The sequence below is a fragment of the Rhinatrema bivittatum genome, chromosome 10 (assembly GCF_901001135.1).
Source record: "Rhinatrema bivittatum chromosome 10, aRhiBiv1.1, whole genome shotgun sequence".
In the NCBI taxonomy this organism is placed as follows: Eukaryota; Metazoa; Chordata; class Amphibia; order Gymnophiona; family Rhinatrematidae; genus Rhinatrema; species Rhinatrema bivittatum.
This window is the reverse complement of record NC_042624.1, coordinates 57112098-57134285: the sequence shown is the minus strand read 5'-3', so window position 1 is coordinate 57134285 and position 22188 is coordinate 57112098. Positions and strand designations below refer to the sequence as shown.

General features: G+C 40.4%; 1 protein-coding gene across 3 annotated transcripts in view; it reads left to right on the top strand.

The window, feature by feature from the left end:
- The first annotated feature begins 5446 nt into the window (after nt 1-5446).
- The window catches only part of PTPRC (protein tyrosine phosphatase receptor type C), a 246146-nt gene continuing 229404 nt past the window's right edge, over nt 5447-22188 (top strand). For all 3 annotated transcript variants that reach the window (XM_029618223.1, XM_029618222.1, XM_029618221.1), the window contains exons 1-2: nt 5447-5550; nt 5658-5755. In XM_029618223.1, coding sequence (XP_029474083.1) covers nt 5683-5755 — 73 coding nt within the window. In that variant the 5' untranslated portion in view covers nt 5447-5550; nt 5658-5682. The remainder of the gene's footprint in view (nt 5551-5657; nt 5756-22188) is intronic.

The window sequence follows — 22188 nt, the reverse complement described above, 5'->3', positions numbered from 1 at the left end:
GAGATTTTGATGTAGAAGACCTCCACGCGCCATTTGATCTCTTATTTCTATGCTGTTTTATGCAAACTCAAACCCAAATTAGATTTTGGTACCATACTTAGTAAATGGTGTGCAGAATTGGATATTGTTCTTTCTCTGGCCCAATATGAAAAATGCTTTGGGCGAATTAAGTCTCTTACCACAAACATTGCCCTCCAAGAAACTCAATATAAATTTCTAATGTGCTCTTATTACCCTCAGAAGATGGCATATTATATGAGAATTGTCCCTACCGAGATATGTCCTAAATGTAAGGAAGCCCCTGGGACATTGGGGCATCAGTTTTGGTCCTGCCCTAAAATTCGGCTTTTCTGGTGGACCCTCATCTCATATATCCAGATGTAATGGGGTTCTCTATACCTCTACAGACCACTTTTCTTTGATAACTTGTCAAGAGTAGCGCTAGGCCTTAAATATGTGCGTCTATGGATGCATAAAGTGCTCCTATTAGCTAAGCGGGTAATCTTGCAATATTGGCTGGGAGACAATGCCCCCCTCCCCCCAATTTGACGCAATTAAAAAATCAGGTGCACTGCATGTGCATTAATGAGAAGTATATGTAAAACTTAGATCTCCAGAAGTTTTGCAGAACTTTTCTATTGGTATGTGACAATTACTTGCAATCCCTTCTGCCTCAAACTAAGAGCCAAATTCTTAATGACTATAATGTTCCTGCGATGGGTGTTTGATCTCTGCAAAGATCGGGTGAATGCGAGGGGGGGGGGGACAAGGGATGGTGGGGGGGTTGCTTTGACTCTATACTGTTTGTTCATTGCGGGCACTGAGAAGGAGCCACCAGTGCTTCGTCTTGTTCTCCAGGATTGTTTGTAAGCTTTAAATTTAAACTCATTAACAGACTTGAAACTAAAATTCACTTTTATGTGCATATACATTTTGAAAATATTTAGATATATGCTACTTTTTACATGATTAAATCTTTTTGAAAATTACCCTCAAAGCTCATACTTTCAGAGTAGAACTACGAGGTATTTTGTACACTGTGCAGCTCCATTTATGTGCGTAAATGCTCTACCACAGATAATTTTGAAAATTAGGCTCATTGTGTGTGAGACAAATACAGTAATAATATTGCATAATTTGTGTAAGAAATAGTGTGGGTGTCATGTTAGTCCACTTGGATGCATAGAAAGAAAAGTTAATAATCAATTTGTGGAGATACCTTTTTTGGAACCAAATTAATATATTTGTGGCTAGTTTTTGCAGGATCATCAAATAGAGCTCTGACGAAACACATGTTCTTGTGCGAAATGCAATTAGGGGCTTTTGTCTGCTCCTGTCTTTCCTGGATTCTTTGTTATTATTGTTGTGAACTGGGAGGTGGACCCTTGGGCCGGCCTGGCGGAACCGGAAGCTCCGCTGAAGAAGATAGGCTGGGAGGCGGAACCAAGACTGAAGCACAGGAGAAGCCTTCACCCTGGAGATCCGAGATCCCCCCAGGAGGAGCCTGTAAGGATCCGGACCGCTGGGACTTAGGTGACTACTATGAGACGAGTGATGGAAGCGAGGTTTTCACCCTGGAAGCTCAAGATCCCCTCAGGAGGAGCCCGTAGGGATCTGGACTGCTGGGACTTAGGAGACAACAGCAAGACGAGTCGAGAAGAAGATCCAGGGGTCGAGGCAGGCGGCAGGCACGGAATGTCAGGAGCAAGCCAGGGTCAATAACCAGAAAACCCACCGAGGGAGAGGATCAGCAGAAGCTGGAGCTGGAACTGGAACAGCAGGAGCGGAAGGCAGGAACAAGGAAGGCAACTAGACACTCCAAGGAGAGACCTCGTTGCAAGGCAGTGTTTAGCAGTCAGACACCGGCTTAAATACTCTGTTGGCGTCTGATGTCATTCAGGTGGCTGTCCAGCACTTCCAGGTGCTGGACCTTTAAGAGGCTCTTCCTTCGCGCGCGCAGCACAGAGGGGGCGGAGTCAGCATCGGGCCTCGGCGGCGTCTCCCTCGTGGAGACACCGCTGCCATGTGGCCTAGAAGGCCCGGAACCCATTGGCTCTCGGTGCGGCCCAGAGCGGAGGTAAGCGGGCAAGGACCCGGTCATTAGGGTGGCGACCGGGGCCGCAACAATTTCTTTATGGTACCTTTTAAATTGCCTTTCTGCTCCTTCTGACTTTCACCAGGTCTCAGTGCAGATGGTCATTCTCACTTGTTTCTTGGGAGGGAAAGTCTGCAGATTTAATAGAAGGGAAATTTTGAACTTCAGAACAGCAGGATGAAAAAGAAAATGAGGGAGAAAAGTGGGTAAGAGGAATGAGTGTAAAACACCTAGAAAGGAGATGCAATAAATAAAGAAGAGGGAGAAAAAATTATTGAGATGGAAAAGGCAAGAGAACAAATCATTGAACTGAAAATGTGCTGCAGAAGGCTAATATCATTACATCATTGCCTAATTAAAATACATTGCAAAATATTCAAACCTGAATGGAATTTTATTGTATCTAAAATTATGAAGTATCAACTCTATCCTCAAGGAAGGTTTCTATAAGCTTAATGTCATGAAAAAACTAAAAGCTTTACTATATACCTATGATTTCCGGACCATCATTCAAGCCACCCTTTCATCCAAGTTGGACTATTGTAACTCCCTACTCCTAGGCCTCCCTTACTCCACCATAAAACCGCTTCAAATTCTCCAGCATGCGGTCGCGAGAACTATCACAAATGCCCGTAAATATGACCATATTACCCCCATCCTTAAAGACTTTCATTGGCTCCTGATCCCCTCATGTATCCTCTATAAAACCATCACTATTATTCACAAATCCATCTACAGACACAACTCCAATTGGCTTGACGAGCCATTCCATCTCACACTCTCAGACCGCCCCACCAAATAACATAGGAACCTTCCATATCCCATCCCTCAAGAAGGCACACTGTACCTCCACGAGGGACCGAGCCTTCTCCATTGCTGGTCCCACCCGCTAGAACTCACTACCCACAAACCTCCGACTTGAGCCTTGTGCCATCAAATTCAAAAATAAGTTAAAGACCTGGCTTTTCAAACAGGCTTACCCAGATTAGATCCCCTGCGCATCAACCCCCCTGCTGCATCAGTACGTTACTTTGAACTGATTTGTTAAGTTATGTTACTTTGTTTAACTTATTATCTATTTATTCTGACCGCTTGTTTGCCATCTTCTGGCTACCTTTCTCTCCTGTTCCTTACAGTCCCATCCCCTGTCCCTGTTTGATGTACTTTCTACCTTCAGTTTGGATGTAACCACTAATACCGGTATAGAAAAGAATTAAATAAATAAATGAAGTATGATCTCTAGATTACAGGAAACTTTCTCTCTATTAATATATCACAAAAAACCCCAAAAAACACACACTACTAAAGTGAAACATTTTTTGTATAATTTTTTCTTTTCATCTTCTGTATTTATATCAATTATATCTAAAAAAAAAAAAAAAAAAAAAGATATTGATGCGGCTTTTAACATTGTGCTGGTTTTATGGGTACAAACAATAAAGGTGAATTTTAAAAGCCTGGTGCACACCAAAACTGGGAGATATGAATACAAGTTGGGCCGGCGCGTGCAAGCGGATCTTAAAAGCCACCGGTGTGAGTGCACACTTGCCACTAGGCACACAAATGAAAAGCTCCAAAAAGGGGCGGCGAATGGGCGTTTTTGGATTTCACATTGAAAACTGCGCGTAAATACTTACGTGCACGGGTGCGCGCCAGGATCCCCTGCCGCGTAACCTTGCTTCTGCTATGGATGGCGTGTACATTGTAAAACAAACCCCCCCCCCCCCCCACAAAACTAAACACATCAGTGGGTTTTTAATGGTCGGGGCTAATGGGAGCAAGGAGGGCCATTAAACTAGGGGGGGTTTGGAAGTCCTATCCCTTAACTGGGCAAACTGGGAACAAACTAGGAAACCACTTAAAACTGCATGCAGTGAGGTTATTTTTAACATGTACACATATACAGAGCTTGTTATAAAATGGCCCTGAGCGCGGGCCGACGAACGCGCACACATGTGCACCCGCACATCTGTTTAAAAGTTACCGACATAAGCTCTTCAGCGCCGTAGACACCCTTGCATATGTTAGATGACGTAGTCAAGTAAGAAATGAATTATACAAACTTTCCAAGATTAGATGGTTTCTTACCACATTTTCTGCTTATTCATTTTGTGGCGTGGCATCTGGCTAGAATATTTTAAACATATTATAAGGGTTTTTTAAGCTGGCACTGGCTACATTTACTCGAGGCCTGCTGGCACAAGTGTGTCAGGCTTGCAGGAGTGCTTGCTGGCTTTCCAGTAAATTATGAATCTGCTTGTTTTTACCCCCTATTTTTTTTTTTTTTAGATAATATTGATATAAATAATACAGAACCAGAAAAGAAAAAAATACAAAAAGTATTTCACTTTAGTAGTGTGTTTGCTTTTTTTGTGATTTATACATGTTAGTACCACTACAACTGGACTGTATTTTAGTACTGCCACTGGTTGTTTAGATATTAACCCTTGTTAATTGTAACTGTACCTTCGGTCACCTCAGTTCTAGTTTGATGTATTTAATGCACTCCCGTTTCATGTAAACCAGCAAGATATGTTCTCATGATTGCCGGTATATAAAAACCTTAAATAAATAAATAAATAAATATTTAAATCTATCTGTCTATCTACTATACATAAACATACAAAATTGAAAGGGAAGAGAAAGAGAAAAAAGTTATGTCCATGGAGTTGTGAGGAAGTATCCATGGCATTTTGTCTGTACCTATTCTTTCTTCTAACCCTCTATATCAAGAAGGCATATACCTAGGGTTTTCAACTAAGATTCTCGAGGGCCTCATGCAGGTCTGATTTCCAAGGTGTCCACAATGAATATTTATCAGATATATATTAGCATCCCCTTGATCCAATAACAGGGTTAATGGGCTTGTTTTGGTTACTTTGAAAACCAGACCTCTTTGGGGTCCTCATGGACTGAAGCTAAGAACTGCTGGCAAATGCTGATGTAGGAAGAAATATTGTGTGTACTCACTTTACCTATACTTTGGGTGACGTCTTGGTGAAATCTACCATGTTTTGCTCTTCCTTTCAGATAGTTCCTTCAGTTTTGCCGTGCCCTAGTTATTTTTCAGGATGGTAACATTTTTTGATAAGCATATAAACGAGAAGACAGTTTAAAAAATGAGGAGTCATTTTTGGGTTTTCTGGGCAGAACCAACATCTCAGAGATCATAACAGTGAGTTTACGATCCGGTTTCTCTAGGTTGTATTAAAAAAAAAAAAATCAGTCTGAATTCTGCAGAAAGAATTGATTTGATGGGGTTCTACTGTCTTAAAGGAAGTAAAGTCACTGTGAAGTAAAAAATAGTGACTTCCTGGAAGCTGAGCAACAACTGGAGGGTTTGAAGAAGTAGGGCAAAACTGCATCTGACATCTCTTTGCTGGCTGCAGAGCTAGCGACTGTGGTTAGTCTTTGGGTAACGGAGGAAGCTGCGCCCTGACTGATAAGCAGGCAACGTATGTTCACGGTTTTCAACTTCTGATTCAGTTTTTGCTAAAATATATATATATATTTTTTTTTTTTTCTTTTTTTGTCAGCATAACATAATTATTTTTCTCTACAGCTGGGTATATGCCTGGTCCCTCCATATGACCATGAGTTTCTGGGCTAAACTGATGGTACTTGGTTTTCTTCTCCTGGACCAAGATGCCTTCATCGAAGGTAAGCGGCAACTCATATTTCAATTAAAAAAGGTTCTTCAGATTGTGAGCTACTTGCAAAGCACAGCCGACCGAGTCTGATAACCAGAAATATCATCATGGAGAACTAGTTCCAGTGGGCATGTGTGTGCCTCTCAGGAAGTCATTTTTTTCCACTGCATGCGATTACTTCTGCTCAAAACTAGATGATATATTTTGTATCCTCTATGCAGTTACATTAAGCAAAATCATTCTTTGCTAGCCTAGAACTATTACGATTTTTAATGGTGTATTCAATGTACTTTACAATGTAAAAGCACGGTGTAAAATTTTAGGTTTTTTTTTTTTTTTTTTTGCTGAATGTGAAAAATGATTTGGAGAGGAGAGTTGCGTCGATTTCCTAAAGAGTATATATACTTTATTTGCAAATATTTTCTTTTGTTCAGTTTTTAAAGTTAGTTCTTTGTCACGCCACTTCATAATCTTGAGACATATATTCACTTCCTCAAATTTTAGGTCTAGCTTTAGCGATGCACTGCATACATTTTAATGACTTTAAGCAAAGCTGCCAAATGATAAAATCTGGTAAGCTGGTGTAGATTTGGTACAAAGTTTCCTCTCTTCTTAGCACGATGGCTTTTAAATCAGTGACATTTTCAAACATAAAGAGTGAGCTTATGAATAGTAAAGCCTGGGCTAGATTTTGATTATTTGTAGTCTTGAAAAGGAAAGATGTGAACGGCATGTGCTACAAAGTCATAGTTATATCAGCTACAACTAACGTAACAAGAACAAGGTAGAATGATGTGAATGCACTGTATGGCTATTAAGAAATGTTAGCATAGGCAGGAAACATGTCATTATCAAGGGTCCCTTTCATGTTATACATCATGCTCTGACTTCAGTCCAGACTGAGAAGGTCTAACTGCATATGAAATCAAACAGCATGCATTTTTTTTTAAATATACATATGTAGATATTAATTTGCTCATTAAATGTGCTCATTTGTTGGAATATCTTAGGAGGAAGCTGGCACTGGGCTGAATTACTCAGTGACTGAACACAAGTCGATGTGGATCAGAAAATGGAATCTAGCCCTCTTGTCTTCCTCTTTCTGAAAATAAAAAAGTCTCTAAACTATCTTCTGCTAATTTGTGCTTCAATTTTTTTTCTGGAAAGTGAGGCAGTGAAAACCATTATGTTAAGTCTTGCCAAACATGATACTGCTTATTTGGTCATTTTTAACAACAAAACTTGGACTGTAGTCTGTTTAGGAGTCTTCTCTAACATATTTGGCGTGTGACTTTTTTTTGTTGCTGATAAAACCTTTTGTCTGTCTTTCTGAAGGAGCTCTTTTAACACCAGATAATTCTGTCTTTACTACTTCCCCTTCAGCTCCATCTTATTCTCCTCCTGAGATTATTTTACCAAGGATGGCTGCTCTCAAAATTAGCTGTTCTACTAATTTTATCTGTAGGCAGGGACTCAATTCACCTAATTTGAGACTGGAAAGCAGGTGAAGGCTAGCCATTCAGACAGGCTATGGAAAAAAAGAAAAAAAATGTCCCACTATCTAAAGCTTGAGCAGAGACTGCACGAGAGGCCAAACAGAGTGAAATTGCATAATAATGAGCAGGTAATGACACATTTGGAACCCACCTGGTCTGAACAGCGGGCTGTGTTATCTGTCTAATTACAATCTGTATAACCCATTATTCCTTTTCTGAAATGCAATGTCGCTCAATCATAGAGTTGGGCACTCTCTATCAGTTCTTCTAAACCTGCCCTGGGATGAAATATTCTCCTACAATGCACATAAAAGAATAGGTGCACTCTTAGAGCCACTGAGGTGTAGCTTAAATAAATATCTGTCATAGTCAGACCTGGTGAGAAGGGAAGCACTACCCTCTTTGTAGCTATTTTATTCAGGCTGCTATTGAGATGAGCACAAGGTATCATTCAGCGGTGCCAACTGACCAGCCTCCTTCCCTCCAGCTGCTCCTCCCAGACCAATACTGTTATACCTACTGCGGTGCTCTCAGTGCCGACATAACGTTTACCCAAGTCTTTCCTACGCTTTTGTTTCTGATTCTTTTCCAATGGAACTGGATAGAGTAAAAGGGAAGATGATGGTATTGACCAGCTCCCACCATGTTCTGTGCATTTTACCTCCCATAAGGATTAGTGGTTCCTACAAAGGCAAAGGGAGCCTCCTGGGCCTACTCTGAGAAGAAGTAAATGAATTTGGAATAATAAATCTGTATATCTAAATGGGTAACACTCTCTGGGGTAGATTTTAAAACAATACTCGAGCGTGTCCATGTGCGCGTATGTTATAAAATTGCAGGCGGAGTGCAAAGGGGGGGGGGGGGGGGGTGGGCAGACAAACGCCAAAATTGCATGACAACGCATCATCGAGCTTCCCCAGTTCCCTCCCAGGAACTTCCCTATCCCCTACCCTAACCTCCCTTCCCCTTCCCCCTACCCCTACCCTAGGTCCCCCTTTTTTTTTTTATTACCTTTTGTTCCTCTGAAGGAGCAATAGCAAGTTGTGCGTGCCAGCGACACAATCCCCCAGCACAGCAGCAAATGGCTGCTGAACCGGGCGCCTGCTGAAGGTTGTACTAATCAAAGCATCTAGCACAGTTTGATTTTAAGGGAGATAAGTCGTGTTCCTGGAGGAAAAGTTCATAAACCATTATTAACCAGATAGATTTCTGGAAGCCACAGCTTAGCCCTGGGAGTCTGCGAAAAGAACTGGGTCAACTCTTTGGATTTTCTGGGTAATTGTGACCCAGATTGGCCACCCTCAGAGACAGATTGCTGGGCTCGACAAACTTTGGTTTTGACTCAGCATGCCATATCGAATGCTCTCTCACTTCTCACTTCCCCTATTCTCCTTACAGTGGAATTCCTCCTGAAATGTCTTTGTAGGATTTTTCTTTTGGGGGAGAGGTGGGTATGAGGGGTTGGTATAGTTTTAGTAGCTACCTTATTATGGCATTTGTAGACCTTTGCTATATATCTTGGCATTGAACTATTGAAATAGCTAATTTTGTTCCTCATACTTTGTGTCAGTTTTATTAATAGTTGAATAGTTGCACAGATCTTATGTTTTTGCATTTGTTTACCTTTTAGAAGCTAAAATACTTTGAATTGTTTGCCCCATATAAATATTTTTTGCTATTTTAACTGATGGCCATTCAGTATATATATTCATATAAAATAGCCAGCATTGAGCTTAATTAAGAGAGAGTTGGATGGGAGAATAAAATTACAGTATCATGCCTGGCTGAACCTGCCTAACAAACTTGCTTCATGCATACACAACACACCTTGTGTGTTGAGGTGTACTCTTAGGATGCCTGAAAACTAGTATACTATCACTCCTCATAATCTATAATGCTCATGTATTTACTATGATAAACAAGGCCTAACTTATCAAGGGTTCTCCCCAATCTTTGTCTATAAATCGATTCCAAAGCATCCTAGCTGGAAATGAAGGATCCTCCATTGCTGGACTAACTTTAATAGCCACAGTAATTAGTTTTAAGCGTAACAATGTATGTTGTCTATTCTATTTAGATTTGCAGTTTATTTTATTGTGTTGCTGCAGATGTTTCAGTAAATTACATTCTGTTTCAGAATAAACATGGCAGGAAATGGAAAATGCGTGGCCTAGTCAGTGTCACTTGCAAAGTATGCAACTCATGCAAGGCCATCATACTTCATTTTCTGACAAGGTTAACACTGGGGAATATTTTTTAAGGTAATAATTTTAGAAACATCCTGCTGATCTCTCTGGAAGAGTTACTTTTCTAACTTTACTTATTTTTTGATAGTTGCCTTTGTGGTATGTCAGTCTGACCTAGGGTTGCCAGCTCACCCCAGGTTGACCAAGCAGTCTGCATTTGCCCACTGCAAACATGGAGTTCTAATTTAGATTGTCTAATTTATTTTTCTCAGATAATCAGAACTACAAATCCATGCATGCAATGGGGTAAAACCAGGATTGAATCAGCCTATTCCGCAATACTAGTCTGATCCCAATATAAAATGTTTATGCATTGCATTCTCCTACAATAGTGTTATGTTCTAAACAAGATAGCACCTTTTTCTGGTAAGTATGATAGTCTGGCTTATTTTTCTATGCAGGAGTAAATTATGACATTTATTTGAGAAAGATGATCTATATATAAATATATTTTTCTTTGCTAGCCAAGAGAAGATTCATGTTTTGAGAGAATGCATGGCCATATTGCCAACAAATGTTCTAATATTGGCACCATGGCTGAATTTTGGATGACTTTACATGTCTTGCAAGAGTCATCAACCTTTATCCTCAGGACATTGCAGTTATCTTATTTATTTTATTTATTTATTTAAAGATTTTTATATACCGCGGCACGTGTGGCACATCACCTCGGTTTACAGATAACAATAACTCAGCAAAGCGCTTTACAGTGCAACAGATTATCTGATAAAGCGATAAACAAAGTATAAAATCAACTAGGAGAATAACGATCGATGACATAAGGGAGTCAAGGGGTCTGGTGTAATAGCTATTAACTTCTAAGATAACTTGAGAAAAGAAAGTTCATTTACATAGAGAAAATTAACGGAGGGGAGTGTTTCTGGGGGGGGAGGGAGTAGGGGGGGAAGGGGAAACCAAGAGTAATTGTGAAGGAGATGTGAGTGGATAGAATTGGTCCCAGACAGTTAGTAGTATGCTTGTTTGAATAACCAGGTTTTTAGGTTTTGTTTAAATTTTTTGTGACATGCTTCTTGGCGTAGATCAGAGGGCATGCTGTTCCATATAGTAGACCCAGCTATGATGAACGATCGTGCTTTAGTAGATGCAAGTTTGGTCATTTTCGGCGAGGGGATCGGTAGTCTGGCTAGATGCTGGGGTCTAATTGGTCGGTTAGATTCTTTGAAGTGTAGGTGTTCTGAGAACCAAAGCATATTATTGTTGTGGATGGCTTTATGTATTAGCGTGATGGCTTTGTATGTAATCCTGGATGAAACAGGTAGCCAATGAAGAGCTTGAAGTGCAGGCGTGATGTGTTCGTGATGGCGTGTGTCGGTAATAATGTGGGCTGCGGCATTTTGTAACATTTGCAATGGTTGTAGCGTTGTTTTTGGTAAGCCTAGTAGCAGAGCATTGCAGTAGTCAAGCTTTGATAGTATAGTTGCTTGTAGAACTGTGCGGAAGTCATATGGGTGTAAGAGCGGCTTGATACGTTTTAGGGTGTGGAGCTTGAAAAATCCATTTTTAACCGTGTCCAAGATGAATTTTTTAAACGTGAGATTGCTGTCAGTGATGATGCCGAGGCTGCGTACTTGCTTGTGCTATGGGAGGGCTGGCTTGTGATAGCACCGTCTTGCTCAAAGTTGCGTTTTTTGGAGGTGTGATGATGAGTAACTCTGTTTTGTTGGTGTTGATAGCCAAGTAGTTGTCCGTGAGTATTTTTTTAATTTCTGATAGCGCTGCATTCCAAGTGTTCAGGGCATTAGTGAGAGAACTGGTAATAGGTATGATGATCTGAACATCATCTGCGTAAATGAAGAGTTGAAGGCCCAGTTTTGAAAGAAGCCTGCAGAGTGGTGTGAGAGATATTGAACAGGGTTGAGGAATGTGAGGATCCTTGGGGGACCCCTTGTGCAAGACTTCTTGGCTTGGATTCACTTCGACCACTTTTAACACTGTAGGTCCTGTTACTTAGGTATGATTGGAAACAGAGTAGCGCCATGCAGGTGATTCCAATTTCGGTGAGGCGAGAGATGAGTGTGTTGTGATTTACCGTATCGAAGGTGGCCGATATATCTAGGAGGGCGAGGATGTATGAGTGTCCGGAGTCAAGGGCTTTTAGAAGCAACTCTGATAGTGATATTAGAAGTGTTTCTGTACTGTGGAGCTTTCTGAATCCATATTGAGATGGGAAAAGTAATTGATGTTCGTCTAAGTATTCAGTGAGTTGTTTGTTTATGATTCTTTCCATAATTTTAGATAGGAAGGGAAGGTTTGAGACTGGACGATAGTTCGCTGGGTCAGATGTATCCAGGTTTGATTTTTTAATAGTAGGTGTAATAATTGCATGCTTGAGTTGGGAAGGTACATTTCCTGTTGCGATGGATTTGTTGAGTATTTTTGCAATGGGTTTAGCTATTGTAGAGCGTATGGAGAGTAGAGTTTTTGTGGGCATTCTATCTGTGGGGTGGAGCGCTGGTTTCATTTTCTTTAGTATTGTCTCAACTTCAATGCTAGTGGTATTCTCAAGGTTTGTAATTTTTATTTCAAGTTTTTTTTGAGTGGCTGGAGCCGATTGATTGGTATGTGTAGATGCAGAATTGAGTTGGAGACTGTTTTTGTGGGTGTTGTTGGGATTTGAAATTGAGTTAGGCACAGCTGGAACGAATGAAGTTGAGTTAGGCCCGGTTGGAACAGTTGAAGTTGAGTTAGGCATGGTTGGATCCTTGAATCGTGTTAAGATGGTTTGAATTTTGTTGTTGAAGTAAGCAGCTAGTTCCTCGCATTTTGATTCATCATTGTTGTTTGAGCTTCTGTGGACTGGAGCAGTTACGAGGCTTTTGACGTATTGGAAGAGTACGCATGGGTTGAATTGGTGCTGGTGGATTCTTGCTGCATAAATCTTTTATTTATGCATAATTTTCACTTTTCAAAGAATAGGTTTTCACAAAAATGAAATATATTTAGGAACCTCTTAGAATACTCAAAATGATAACAACTCAATCCTTGCTGTGAATTGGACTCACATAGCCATATTTAATAAGATATTCTTCCCTTTCTATGCCTACAGAAAAATCTTTATTGAATAAGGCCCCTCATTATGTTAAATTTAATTTTTCTCGTGACCCTAGAAAGATATATCCAAGACTATAATTGCAGACAGATGAATTTCCAACTTCCAGCAGGGTTATACAAGAGCTCATAACGCAAAGAACATGATTCCACAACAGAAGATGAAATATTGTGCTAAATTTACTGCAAAACTCCTCTGCCACACTAACCCCTACCCTACACTGGATGGCACACTTATTGCATGCATCTACTTCCCAGTCACTGAGGCCGAGACCTAAGCCTGATGCCTAGGCCTGGTTCCAATGCCAGGACCCAGCTCTGGAGTAAGTTACCACAGTAACGTTACTGCAGTACATTGTCCAGGTGAGGGCATTTTAAATCACCAGATCAAGAAAGAAGATACCAGAAGGACTGATTTTGTACCCTCTTGCATCAACCTTGTCTAGGTCCTGGCCTAAACAAAAGGAACCAGCTTCAGTTGAGTCTTGGTTTAGCCCCATGCCTAGGCCTGGAGCTGAACCTAGAATAGGTCCATGTCTTGGCGATGGGTCCCAGCTTTGGCTGAAGTCTAGGCCACTGGGCACAGGCCTAGTCCTTGGACCTGGGGCTAGGCTCAGCTCTTGGCGATGGGACCTGGACTCAGCTGGGCCCTAGTGTCTGACTTGGGGTTTGGCCTCAGCAATGGAACCCATCCTCAGCTTGGTCCCAGCACTGGATACAAGCCTCAGCCTGTGTATTAGAGACCTTGACCTGTCCTCTGGTCTGGCCCAGATGGGTTTAGGACTGGATCTTGGCGACTGAACTCAGCCTTGAGCCAGGCTCTGGCATCAGGTCTAGGCCCAGACCTTGATGGGACCTGGACTGGGGCTGTGCCCAGTCCCTCCAGAGGCTTTTTTTTTTCCATTTGGTAATGAATATGAATACACATGAACATTTGTGTATATTTGTCTGAGGCCTATTTTAATTCATCTCATTCCTATGAACTGAAAATACTCATTTGTTGTGTTTTTCACATTTATTCAAAATTAATACACATCACTGTTCAATTGTGTCAGTGTTCATGCCTGTCAAGAACATAAGACATTCCATACTGGGTCAGACCAAGAATCCATCAAGCCCAGCATCATGTTTCCAACAGTGGCCAATCCAAGTCACAAGGACCTGGCAAGTACCCAAACATTAAATAGATTTAAAGCTACTATTGCTTATTAATTAATAGCAGTTAATGGATTTTCCTCTAGAAACTTATCCAAACCTTTTTTTTTTTTTTTTTAATTATTTATTTAACGTTTTCCAACAGCATAGAACATGAACAGTACCTCTCCAACTTACTCTTTATACAATCTACCTCTGTTCCCTACCCTCCTCCCACCCTCCCACTTCTCTATTGCAAGAATAAGCATATAAGTCCAGCTTTATCTTAAGCCTCTGTTGTCAGTCGTGTAGACTCCTGATAGGAATATGTCGTACAAGTTGTGATGAGGGATCTTGTGGCCGACAGCTGTGCACCCTCTGACTTAATATCATGGCGATATTAAGTCGGAGGTCCCAAAAGTTAAAAATAATCAAAAATTAAAAAAAAAAAATTAAAATCGGCCCGCGGCTCGCGGGTTTAAAACCAGACGCTTAATTTTGCTGGCGTCCGGTTTCCGAACCCGTGGCTGTCAGCGGGTTTGAGAACCGATGCCGGCAAAATTGAGCGTCAGCTGTCAAACCCGCTGACAGCCTCCGCTCCTGTCCAAAAAGAGGTGCTAGGGATGCGCTAGTGTCCTTAGCGCCTCTTTTTATCAAGGGCCCTAATTTGAATAATTTTATTTACTGAATCGCGTGCACAGGAGAGTGGCCTGTGCGCGCACTGGGAGAGCAGGTGCTCGCCCGCTCTCCCGCGATTTTTACTGTATCAGCCTGTAAAAAGCAGATTTACATTAACCTGGTCAAGTCCTTTCATGATTTTGTAGATCTCTCAGTCATCTCTTCTACAAACTAAACAGCCCTAAGTTCTTTAGCCTTTCCTCATAGGGGAGCCGTTTCATGCCCCTTATCATTTTGGTCGCCCTTCTCTGCACTTTCTCTAGTGCAACTATATCTTTTTTGAGATATGGCGACCAGAATTGCACACAGTATTCAAGGTGCGGTCTCACCATGGAGCGATACAGAGGCATTATGACATCCATTGTTTTATTTGCTATTCCCTTCCTAATAATTCCTAACATTCTGTTTGCTTTTTTGACAGTCACAGCACATTGAGCCGACAATTTCAATGTATTATCCACTCTGATGCCTAGATCTCTTTCCTGGGTGGTAACTCCTAAGATAGAACCTAATATTTTGTAACTACAGCAAGGGTTATTTTTCCCTATATGCATCACCTTACACTTTCCACATTAAATTTTATCTGCCATTTGGAAGCCCAATCTCCCAGTCTCACAAGGTCCTCCTTTAATGTATCACAATCCGCTTGTGATTTATCTACTCTGAATAATTTTGTATCTTCTGCAAATTTGATCACCTCACTCGTTGTATTCCTTTCCAGATCATTTATAAATATATTAAAAAGCGTCAGTCCCTGAGGCACTCCACTGTTTACCTTTTTTCACTGTGAAAACAGACCATTTAATCCTACTGTTTCCTTTCTTTTAATCAGATCAGATGTGATAGTATGACATGATTGTGCATAATGTACTTTTTTTTGTATCTGAACAGTGGAAAATGGAGCTATGAAAGTAGCTGCGTCTGTCTGTTTTCTATTCACAAATGTTTGTTAATTGCTGTTGTTAACTGTGATCGGGGTTTCATAAAATTAACTGTTTACTGTGAATCTGATTTTAGGGTGGAAAGTTCTAAACTGTGGAATTGAAGGTCTGTTCTCCCTCAGTTCAAATCATAAAAATGTCACTCTGTTTACTGTTAATATCACAAAGTTGTATCTTTTCAGGAACGTCTCATCCAATTCTGCCATACAGCTCTTGACATATTGTGGTGCCAGCAGCAGCAGCTTTCCTCCCACAGGAGTTTGGCCTCAGCCAGAAGCTCATCTCCTGTTATAAACTTTATACTGATACCCCATTGCCTCTTCTGGTATTAATCTCTTATTCTGACACCCTGAAGCAACTGTTGTATCATGGATTCCTGTCTGACATATATGCATAGACTAATAGTATATAGAATAGTTGATAAAGCTCCATGGCTAGAGTTGTGGTACAAATTCAAAGTCTGTCTGAAACTAGGAAGAGTTCAACCTTGTCCATCTAAGGGATCTGCTGAATTTTCCCAGTATCTAATGGGGAAAGTCGAAAGCAGATCTGAAAAATACAAAAAAAAGTATTTTAACTCTGAAGCAAGTCTGCTGAATCAAAAAGAAATATGCTGAGGATTTTATTTTTAAACAAGTTTGTTCAACTCATTTAACAAACCTGTGTAATTCTTTCAGGTTTGGCAAGTTGGGGGGTGGGGGGTGGGAGAACATTTTTTTTCAACATATTCTCACTCCTATAACTATGGTCAATCAGATTGCTTGAAGTATTGAGCCACGCTTGATATAGTTTTCAGTGTTTGCTTTGCAAGCACCTTTTTAGAAATTAGCTCTCTGCCTTTTAATCCAAAGGTATGAAAGGTCAAACTCTCGTACCAGAGGCCCAGATCATGCAGATTCTTTTTGACTTCTGGAGAATGGAGAAGGTCAAAAAACTGAATAGCAATTGTGATGGGACCCCAATGTGGGTCCGAGGTTTTGAATAAGAATTGGAGGAGACTGGGTAGGGGAGAACTATGGTTAACTCTGTTAAATAACTGGTAACTGAATAGGTTGTATATGGATCAATAGGAATGTTCTGGATGAATAAGTTTTGGTTCCTTTAAGAGGGTTGGTAGGAGTATCCTCTAGGGGAGCGTTCAGGAGGGTATATAATGTAGGTGCAACATTTTGAGATTGAGGAGTTCCAAGGAGAGACCCCATCACAGCTTAGGGGTGGAAAGTAGCTGCCAGCCAGGGCTGCTGAGCCCATGGACCCTGCAGGGATTTCTTCCCCTCAAAGGGAGAGGCCCGAGGCCAAAGAGTGATCCTTTTAACAAAGGATTACCCAGGGAACCAGGACTAGGTTTTCTCACAGGAGAAGGGACCAGGAGGAGGAAGGAGGGTGCCAAGGATGTCAGGATACTGCCCCTAGGGAAGGAGATAACTTGGTGACCGTTGATGTGAGTACCTGTTTCAGATGGTGATATTGTATACACTCGAGTGGGGAATCTAACGGAAATATGAGCATCATATTTTGAAGTTAATAAGAGGAGGAGTGAATAAATTGGGGGAAAGGAATTTGGCAAATTCTTTAGTTTTTCAACCTATTGCTAACTGTGTTTGGAATGGTGAAGTTATATCTTGGCTGTGAAGCTTGTGAACTCTGATTAATTCAGCTAAAGTGTAACACCCTCTTTCAAATATTTGTAAATAGTTGCTATGCTGGTAACCTAAGAATACAAGGTGGAGTTTGAATGGTTGGGGGAGAAAGGGGGTACCATGATTGCCAGCAACCACCAGATAAGAGAGGTATTGGGGTTCATAGAAGGCAGTTTTGAGTGAGCAACTTTTCTGTCCTGCTCAAGGGAATAGAGCACCCGTCTGCCTGGAGCTTGGTGTGCCATCCGCTTGAGCCTCATCGCTGAAACCTATAAAACATGAACACTGGCGCTAGTCTCCCACGGTGCCACCATGGAAAGTCCATTAACACTCTGCAATTTACCCATAGACATGCCCACAAAGAGCTATTCACCCAAGTACATATGAATCTTTTATTCATCTCCCACAGACCTCAAACCTGAATATTTTTACTTCTGTTTCAGCCTTGAATACTGTGTACAATTCTGGTCGCCACATCTCAAAAAAGATATAATTGCGATGGAGAAGGTTCAGAGAAGGGCGACCAAAATGATAAAGGGGATGGAATAGCTCCCCTATGAGGAAAGACTAAAGAGGTTAGGACTTTTCATCTTGGAGAAGAGAAGGCTGAGGAGGGATATGATAGAGGTGTTTAAAATCATGAGAGGTCTAGAATGGGTAAATGTGAATCGGTTATTTACTCTTTTGGATAATAGAAGGACTAGGGGGCACTCCATGAGGTTAGCATGTGGCACATTTAAAACTTATCGGAGAAAGTTCTTTTTTACTCAACGCACAATTAAACTCTGGAATTTGTTGCCAGAGAATGTGGTTAGTGCAGTTAGTATAGCTGTGTTTAAAAAAGGATTGGATAAGTTCTTGGAGGAGAAGTCCATTACCTGCTATTAATTAAGTTGACTTAGAAAATAGCCACTGCTATTACTAGCAACAGTAACATGGGATAGACTTAGTTTTTGGGAACTTGCCAGGTTCTTATGGCCTGGATTGGTCACTGTTGGAGACAGGATGCTGGGCTTGATGGACCCTTGGTCTGACCCAGTATGGCATGTTCTGGAACACTGCTGCTGACACAAAGTTCTGATAATTTCCTGTAGAACTAATTTTAGCACTTCTAAGACTTTGTTATACTTGGGAGCAAAATAGCAAATATAGCAGGAATGAACCCTATTATTTTAGTTTATTTCATAAACCCCTGAAATGTTAATGTTCTACATTCTGGTGGCTAGCTATACATTGTCAAGATGGGCACCCTTTACCCTGACTCCTCTTCCTTAGTTCATAAGCCTTTTGACAAGTTGGCCAAATGTATGAATGATCCTCTACACATAACATATTTTTGGTTAAAAGCCTACAATTTTTGTTCTGTCTGAAAAAGAAAATTTTTGTGCTGTCTGAAAAAGAAAATTCATGCAAAGAATTTCTGGGATCTTTGATGATATGCCCCTTATTCCCACCATGCAGGTTCTAAAATATCTCGCAAAATAACTTTTGAAAGGTTATTTTATTTGTTTACTGTTGATTATCTACTTTTTCTTGTTAGAGAATCTTAAAGTAGATTACCTATAAATTATGCATAATACAAATATATCAACAATAAACACAATATCAACCAACCCATTAACATTTAACAATTTATACCATGTAACAGTATCAGTTGCAAGACGGTGCATCCAGACAATCAGCAAACAAGTCTGTCCTCCCTCTGATCCTACTGTTCTAACAGCCAGGATGTAACCTTTCTGCATAAAACAAAATAGTTATTCTCTAAATGCAAATTCATTGGGATAAGATTCTCTATAGTGGCAGTGTTGTACAAGTTAAGGCACATATTTGGTTCTTAGTAGATTCACAGACTGTTCACAAGGTCTGTTGAGAAGTCTGTAAAAGTCTGGTTGGTTTAAATTGATTAGTTAGGGAAGCTAAATACTTCAGAATGGCCAGATACAGTCACCAGAAAATAGAGGATTTTGAACTGTATTCTTTTCTCAAATGGCAGCCAACGTAATAAACTGAGAATAGGTATTATATGGTCTCTCTACTTTTTTTTTTTTTAATCTTAATCAGTTATGTTATATAACAGCTGAAGATGCTTCAATGTAGCAGAAGGAAGGAATTGCAATACTCTGTCTGAGATATAAGAAATTACAATAGTCTGTCTTTCCTGTAATAAGTGCATGTACCACCATTAATAGAGTTTTCCTCTCTAACAAAGAACGTACTTGGTGGATGAAGGACACAAATTATCTTCGCTAGGTGGGATAAATGGGCTTTCAATGAGCAGCTTAGCAGTGAAATAATTCTGAGTGGAAGTGATGAGAGCCAAAAATGGTATCTGAATTCAAGAAACATGGGAGGGTGGGTACAGCCGAAGATCAGGCAGGATCTGTAGAATTGCAGTAAGGAAGGAAACAGGGTCAGAAAGGTGTGGCTGGAATTCCTGATCTTCCCTTATATTCCATACGTCTGGTCCTGCTAAAGGAAGAATACTACTGAGCCCTGGGAGAAAGAAGAAATAAGTACTAGTATTACTGTGATCCCTGGTGGTTGAAGAGAACCGAAGGGATATGCATTCTGTCTGGAAGTTTGCAATAGATGTTGGCTTTTCACAAAAGCCTTCACTTAAAGGTCTTTCCCCAAGCCTTGACTCAGGGCTAGATTCACGCATTTCATACTCCAATACGCTAGATGTCTGATGCTGTAACCATTTAATCTTATAATTTAGTCTCATGATTTCACCTGTTAGATGTACGTTATGCTTCACTCATGCTTATTAAGTCTGATGTAAATCTAAGTTTGTTGACAATTATTTGTAATAATTTTGTCTTGTTCTCTGCTTTATCTATAAGTTCTTACGAAGTTAGCCTTGTTATTTGTACCCACTTGTTTGATGTAATTTCCAACTTTGATGCGATATGTACCAATACATGAACATCGGTATATAAAAGCCTTTAAATAAATAAATAAATAAAAGGATGTAGCAATAACTAGGGAAATACATGCATGTTGGCCCTCAGATAAAAGCTAGTTTAGAAGAAATAGAATTACAGGCCTAGCAGGGAAGCATAAACATGAAATGACTCCTCTGTTCCCAATGTGGTCTGTAGTCTCTCTGCAGCTGGTGAACTACAGTGTTCGTTTGCATCGTTTGGCTGCTTCTTTTAGTGTGAGTGAGATGTCTGATTTCTGAGCGGCAACGGCTTTACAGTTTGCAGACTCCCAGCACTACTCCATCCCCTGATGCACTGTAGCACTGCTGCTGCTGAGTTAGCCACACTGCTCACTGGGCATCCCTGCCTGGCTCCAGAAGAGAAGGCCTCTGGGGCTGAAAGCAGCTGTTAGCTTCCAGGTTCACATTTCAGTCTTTGTTGACCCAAATTACAGGGAGCTATTCTCCTGCGGAATCTGGGCTCCTGCAATTACTCTGTTACTTATAAATAATAATAATAATAATAATAATAATAATAATACTATTTTGTGATCTGAGGATGCTTTATCATGGATATCTGGACATCCAGTTAAATAGATGCCAAACTTTATAGTAGAGAATCATGTATTCTCAGATTCCATTTAGTCCTTGCTGTGAAATGTGAATATAATTAGGTGAACCCTGAAAGTATCTTTTTGGATTCCTCTCTGTTCCAACAGGCTCAAAACTTCATATTCCGATCCTTCTCCATTTTATTCACATCTGGATAAGAAAGCTATCCTCACAGGTACATATAGTATCAATGTTTTAGAGCACTCAGCAGTGGTTTCTAAAACTGAACTGAAGAGACTTGGGCCTGGATTTTCCATTCTCGCGGTGTTATCGCTGCCGGCTTTCGCACCCAATAGCGCCACCGGCAACGGTAACGTAACTTACCTTATCACCGCCAGCGAAGATAACGCCGCGTCTGCCTCCTTGCCGCCCCGACTCCGCCCCCGGCAACCTATCTCGCGCTAAAAGTCCCTTTTCTCGTGCGATAGGCTTAGAAAATGACCCCCTTATTGAGATAATCTCTTTCTTTATCTAACATCATCAAATTTGCCAATATCCATCTTTATTATCTGTATTATGAAAAAAAATTTGCTTTGGAAAGTCTAGCAGAACATATTCTATTGTGAACATCTGGTAATGAGCCCTGAACATTGCCTTATGTAAGCAGAGTAAATAGTGAGACCTATGATTATATTTGGAAGTATTGTTGTGCTTAAGTGGACGCAGAAGGTTTTAAGCAAATTATTATAAGCTCTTTATCATTATGATGGTCTCTATTACTGAAGAGGTATTTCGAATGTAATTTCCCCTGTGGTGGCTGTGTTATGATTTTGGTATTGATGCCATTCTTTTTGGTATCATTTTTCTTTTCAGTTCTATTGGCACCTGGTATGGAATATTTCACACACGTTGAATAAATCTATTTGGTGGTATAATGTGCCTGGTAAACTTTCTAGTCTATTAAAGAACACCTCTTTTGTTGTTTAGACTTCATATCATGGCAATTCCCCTTTTGTGTTTGTTTATAGATACTGGTTTTTACTAGGGTAAATGTTTATTTTATGCTGTTTATTATACTAAAAGACACAATAAGTAGATATCACCGAAGAAAGTGGTGAGTTTGTGTGTCTTTATATGATGGTCACTTTTTTTTTTTTTTAACAGTAAACATTGGTGGACTTCTTTATCTAACGTCATCAAATTTGCCAATATCCATCTTTATTATCTGTGACTGAAAATACATTTGCTTTGGAAAGTCTAGCAGAACATATTCTATTGTGAACATCTGGTAATGAGCCCTGAACATTGCCTTATGTAAGCAGAGTAAACAGTGAGACCTATGATTATATTTGGAAGTATTGTTGTGCTTAAGTGGACGCAGAAGGTTTTAAGCGAATTATTATAAGCTCTTTATCATTATGATGGTCTCTCTATTACTGAAGGGGTGTTTGGGTGGAATCCTATTTTGGCTGTATTGATCCTCCTCCTTTGGGGTTCATTTTTACATGATGTATGCATTCATTGATACTGGCTGAAAGAAGTGGTTTCTGTCTGGGGTGTATAACTTGACATTCTTGCTGGAATGCTGTCTTGATGCACTGTTTGCAATACACACTGCCTAAGTGGCACAATGATTGTGCCAGCATTATTTCAGTTTCGATGGGCTCGGTTTTAGTTTTGCTGCCCCCGTTTGCATAATACCGAGAACCTTTGCAGACTATTGCATTAGCAGATGCACCACAGCCTAGCTGGCAGTCCATC